Source organism: Berghia stephanieae, chromosome 5 (genome assembly GCF_034508935.2).
Source record: "Berghia stephanieae isolate SIO BIC M18660-M18661 chromosome 5, UCSD_Bste_1.3, whole genome shotgun sequence".
Classification (NCBI taxonomy): domain Eukaryota; kingdom Metazoa; phylum Mollusca; class Gastropoda; order Nudibranchia; family Aeolidiidae; genus Berghia; species Berghia stephanieae.
Genome location: NC_088364.1, coordinates 16835622 through 16841848, shown reverse-complemented (window position 1 = coordinate 16841848; position 6227 = coordinate 16835622). Strand labels below are relative to the sequence as shown.

General features: G+C 35.0%; 1 protein-coding gene across 1 annotated transcript; it reads left to right on the top strand.

Annotated features, from left to right (window-relative positions):
- Positions 1-2346: 2346 nt before the first annotated feature.
- LOC144972498 (uncharacterized) lies at positions 2347-5690 on the top strand. Its single transcript, XM_078913770.1, has 3 exons — positions 2347-2526; positions 3802-3953; positions 5506-5690. The coding sequence occupies exons 1-3, from the start codon at positions 2488-2490 to the stop codon at positions 5678-5680; spliced, it is 366 nt and encodes a 121-aa protein (XP_078769896.1). The 5' UTR covers positions 2347-2487; the 3' UTR covers positions 5681-5690.
- The last annotated feature ends 537 nt before the right edge of the window (positions 5691-6227 follow it).

Below are 6227 nucleotides of genomic sequence, written 5' to 3'. Positions count from 1 at the left end.
TTTACACAGCCATAAACAAAAGATCCGAACTTATGACAATATGCAGACATTCCAATAAATTCAAATTGCACAAAATAAATCTCCTCGGCCTAATTCAACTCTCCTCCCCCCCCCCTAGCCATCCCAAATTTCCTCCTTTTCTCTCTATCCCCGAGCTAACATCGTTCCGTTCCCTCCCTCTCCCTTTTTCTCCCCCTCTCTCTATGTAGCTTTGGACACATGTATAGTGCATACCTTCAAGTTTTTATTTCATATTTTATAAATGCTCATCGTGGCCACCATCGATAGCGCGAACAAGATCAAACCGACATGAGAATTCATCCCATGCCGCAGCATGTCCCGTTCTGTGATGTCGAATGCTTCTTGTTTGAATGTGTCTGTACGTGTAGCTGTGGCTTGATAAATAACGTTTTGTGTCAGGCAATTGGCTTCAACAGTCATGATGTCACTTCCCTCGTAATGACGAATAGTAACTTAGTAAATGGTTCTAAACTACGGAACAATGGCCTTATGACGTTATTACGATAGTGTGGTATTGGGTTTTAATAGTGATGAAGGCGTTTGATTTTGCTTTGGTTGTATGTCACATAGTTGTAGATTTTCAGTGATGCTCTTGTCTTCTGCTATAGTGTCAGATATCGTAAATGGTGTTTTTCTTCATTGTAACCTGCAGGGGCAGTTTGCAGAAATTTGTAGTTTTGTCGTCGGCGCCGTAAACGTTAGGGTCTTAATTAATCTACCGTATATATATATATATATATATATATATATATATATATATATATATATATATATATATATATATATATATATATATATATATATATAATATATATATATGCACACTTTTAAAATACCCAGGTTTGAGAGTTTTTGACAAGATGAGGCTGGGTGGGGATCCTGACCTTCCATAGGGGGCAGGGAGGTACATGCTGTGTCTTCTATCCCCCTATACCCGTTTTCCAATTGTTACCTGTCATTGTCTTGGAATGAGATTACTTAGTTTTGTCCTGATCCTTGGCTGGGAGGGAAACAGTCGAATGTATAGTTATAGTTTTGGGAGATGATATTTTTTTCCTTGTAAATCATCTCTCTGTTATGCATTGTATTATGTTTAGTTTACATATTATATTATATGACTGGTAAACATTTGAGTGTATTCCTCTTAGTTGGGACCTGTGCTTGTGTCTAGATGAGACTTTTAGGTGATCTCAAACGAAGTACTTTGACGGTGTGCTCTTGGAATCTACATCTGTTCCCTATTTGAACCAGTTCCCCTTTGTCTTACCTTTTCTTTTGTGCTTTAATTGTAATTCTACAACTTTTTACTTTCCCATTTTCTTCCTTTTTACTGGCGCTGATATGACCTTAATGTGTTGCAAGCGCCGTAAAACCCTTAAAAACAAAAACAAAACAAACAAGATGAGGCTGGGTGGGGATCCTGACCTTCCATAGGGGGCAGGGAGGTACATGCTGTGTCTTCTATCCCCCTATACCCGTTTTCCAATTGTTACCTGTCATTGTCTTGGAATGAGATTACTTAGTTTTGTCCTGATCCTTGGCTGGGAGGGAAACAGTCGAATGTATAGTTATAGTTTTGGAGATGATATTTTTTTCCTTGTAAATCATCTCTCTGTTATGCATTGTATTATGTTTAGTTTACATATTATATTATATGACTGGTAAACATTTGAGTGTATTCCTCTTAGTTGGGACCTGTGCTTGTGTCTAGATGAGACTTTTAGGTGATCTCAAACGAAGTACTTTGACGGTGTGCTCTTGGAATCTACATCTGTTCCCTATTTGAACCAGTTCCCCTTTGTCTTACCTTTTCTTTTGTGCTTTAATTGTAATTCTACAACTTTTTACTTTCCCATTTTCGTCCTTTTTACTGGCGCTGATATGACCTTAATGTGTTGCAAGCGCCGTAAAACCCTTAAAAACAAAAACAAAACAAACAAGATGAGGGTCATTTTCGTCGATCGATATTTGAAGGACGAGTTTTTTGGTCACATTTTTAAAATGGCTTCTCTTATAATTCAACATTTACTGCCAAGTAAAATATCAGATTTAAATCAAATTGAGAACGGATGGAAACTTGTTAAAGACTGGTTAGACAAGCACATGATAATTTTCAAAAAGTCAAGAAATGAAGATTGTTGTGTTGAAGTAATGGGACAATCTTGTGTCATTTTTACGATTTCTTGAGCGACAATACAGAAGCTATTACTTATCAATTGAAAACCAGCAACCAGGTCAGTGTAATTATACCCATATTATGTAACGTTAAAAATAAATATAATCTTGCACCATCAATTATTTTTCCGTATGTTTGTAGATAAGACAATTTGACCACACAATTAACATCGGGACGTTATCGTATATTACTTTTAACACATTGTCGTTGGTACAATTATAATATTATTATAGAAAGTGAAATTTGAGTCTGAAGATTCGGACGATCACAATCTGTTTGTCTTGTTGAACATGAAGAGTTTTTGTATCATTTTCCTTCTGGTCACTGTGGTAAGTCATAAGAATTGTATTAGATCTACTTATAATGCTTTTATTTAAACGTGAAATTTAAAAATAATAATTATATCCACTAAACGGATGTACAAGGCCCCACAAGGCTCCAAGCCTTTTCGAAACAGACAAAGCTGTTACCCACCAGGAACTCATTTTTATACTTGATTGAGAAATGACAGAACTCGAGGACTCAATTTTACGTCACCTGCGGCTGCTACCACTTACACTCGATGTGGACGTATTTGCAGGTTTGATAACCTAAATTTTATGGGCTCATTGTTCAATTTTAAATTCTCTTTAAAAATACAAAAAAATTTCCATTACAACAATCATAAAATGTTATTGGGTGGGGTTTCTGACCTCTTGCTGTGTATTCAATCTCCTTATATCTGTTTTACAACATGATTTTTGTCTTTGTCTTGGAATGAGATTACTTAGTTTTGTCCTGGCCCTGGTCAAATGCACATATATATTTTTTCTTGTAACCCATCCCTCTTTATGCACTGTATTATTTTTTGTTTGTTTTACAAATGATTTTAAACATTAAAGTGTGTTCCTCGTAGTGGGGACCTGTGATTGTGTCACGATGAGAGATTTAGGTGATATCAAACTAAGTACATTGATACTGGTAGTACTCTCTTGGAATCTACATCTATTTCCTATTTGAACCAATTCCCCTTTGTTTTACATTTTCTTGGGTACTTTAATTGTAGTTCTAGAATATTTTAATTATCATATTTTCTTCCTTTTTACTGGCGCTGATATGCCCTAAATGTGTTGCAAGCGCCGTAAAACCCTTAAAACATAAAACAAACACAACAATGTTACCATAAACAGACCTGTAAATATATACACGTCGATTACATACAAATATATATATATATATATATATATATATATATATATATATATATATATATATATATATATATATATATATATACTCTATCTCAGAAGACGCTCACGCGCTCATGAACCTCTTTCTACCGCCCCCGAGAGCTGGATCGCAGTACAGTACTCAACAAAATGCTCTGCAGCCTCCAGACCGTTTCTACGAGTGCAACAATGGGCGAAGCCGCCAAGAGTTCTACCACTACACCCCAAAGCTGCACTGTATAGGGTATTACTGAATTAAAAGAATGCACACCACAAACACCAATATATATATATATATATATATATATATATATATATATATATATATATATATATATATATATATATATATATATATATATATATATATATATATATATATAAAATCCTGCTCAGGTTTACAGTGGCCGAGAATGCACCAACGACTCCCAATGTGGGACTGGCCAGTGTTGTCAAATATTGAGTGAGAACCCAATAATGAGCAAAAGAGATGTGAAGCCTCTTTTTCCTCCGAGATTGGCAAAAGTTGGGACATGTGAACCATACAAGTGAGTCATTTAGCACTTCATATTTCAACAAAGTATTCACATTTATATAGCGCATTAAATTTGCGCCATTTCGCCATGATTATTGCATTTCATGACGCTCCATTTAAATATTCTAAGAATATTTTATTAAAATAAACTTTAGCTTTTATATAGCGCAATATCCACTCAACGTACACAAATCGCTTTACAAATGGTTCCTGACAAACAGCAACACGTAACATTTAGAACGGGACGTTAGGCGATAATTTTTTTTTCTGACAGACAACGCTGTTAACGACCAGGTACTCATTTTGCACCGAGTACGGTGAGAGAATGTGAGTAAAGAGCGTTTTCCAAGGACGCAACTATGCGCCGAGCGAGGCTCGAACCCAGGAACTTCTCATCCGAAAGCGAGTGTCATACCACAAGACCACACAGACGCACGTAGAAGGTATCGTCTGTTTTCTCTTACACGAGATTTACTTACAGACTTTATTATCGGACCGATTTCGAACGTCGATGGCTAAAAAGATTCGTCTTTATGTTTATTTCCACAAACAGTGGTATAGTATTAATAATAATAACAATAATAATAATAATAATAATAATAATAATAATAATAATAATAATAATAATAATAATAATAATAATAATTGATCGAAGATCACGTGTCACAAAACAACGTTCGCTCAAATAACACTTACATTAACAAGACATAGATGATTTCTAACAAACAAGGAAATATTTAAAGTTTCTTTGAATTGTGTGCGTGGTCGCCATTCACAGTACTATTGAAATAATAGTTTCAGGGTACAGACGAACCGCAATTTAGTGCGAATTCTGTAATCTGGCCCTGCCGTTTTTTGCACAGCTTGCGGCCGCAAAATTAGGGGAAATTTTCTGATTTGCATTGCAACCGCAAAATCTGCACGTTTTGCAAATTTTGACAAATTCCTTGACTCTTTTTAAAAAATTCGGATATGACCTTTTATTTAAGTTAAACAATTTCATTGACAGCAATTTTTTATTGTAAATTTGTTTTCCCAACGTTATGCCTATTTCCAAATAAGCCAAATTTGCCATTTTTTGTCCCATAATTTTGTATAATTTTGAGTTTGAAATTCCGAGGGGATATTTTATTACATGGGTTGCATGTAGTTAAGTTGTTTGGTGTGATACAAAATATTTAGTACCCTGCAAATTTTTTGCAAAATTTACTTATTTTCTTCTGCAAAATTATTCATTTTCTTTGCAAAATTTTGAAATATTTTTTGCAAAAAACCGCGGGGTCAGGGTAACCGGATATGTTGCACTCGACAGTTTCGTGATTGGGGCATTTCTTGTAGTGATAATGACAACATATTACAATTCAGGAAGTTGTTAAGCACACGAAGAAGGGCTTGCATTGTGCATTCGAGGAACCCCTCTTTATAGAATATCTTTTAAAAAATAATCAAAACTGCTTTTTTAGTTAGTTATTTATTGTTTATTTGGTTTTATATTGAATTTTGTTCTTGTCTTTTCAAACGTTGTATTTGGTGCTTTATTTCTCTCAATCGTTTTAATCATTCAGAAATGAAGGCGCCTCCTGCGGCCCATTTGAAAAAGCCAATGGATACTGTAGCTGTAGACCAGGGACCAAGTGCGATAGAGCTCGCCTAAACAAAAGCCATTCTCGTTTACCCAGGAAAATTGCCGCCCCACGGCCAGGATATTCCCACAAATTCACATGCATTAAAACTAATTAAATGCAATGAATTGAAGGTTAAAAGGCGGAAAATGTATGATTGATACAGTACATATAATATAATATATATATATATATATATATATATATATATATATATATATATATATAATATATATAATAATGAAGAGCGAGCGAGCGAGAGAGAGAGAGAGAGAGAGAGAGAGAGAGAGAGAGAGAGAGAGAGAGAGAGAGAGAGAGAGAGAGAGAGAGAGAGAGAGAAGCAGTCTAAAAACACGAGCCTCCCTCGTTTGGAGATCAAACCTGAGTCCTTATTACCGGCAAGATATTCTACTACAACACCCTTGCGTTAACTAACCTTTGCGTATAATTGAAGCACTTGATTGATAGTCAAGGAGGTCTGAAGTTTGATCAACATAAAAGGAAGGCTGAATTTTTGGAATACTTTTTTTTGCATATATTTCTTTCTATTTTACCTTTCACTGAATCTTTAACATCATTTCCAGTTATTTTTATCTTGCACCTGTGCTGGCCCCAATTTTCTCAGTAACTTGTTGTGAGATAAGAGATTAATAAAGTATGCGTGT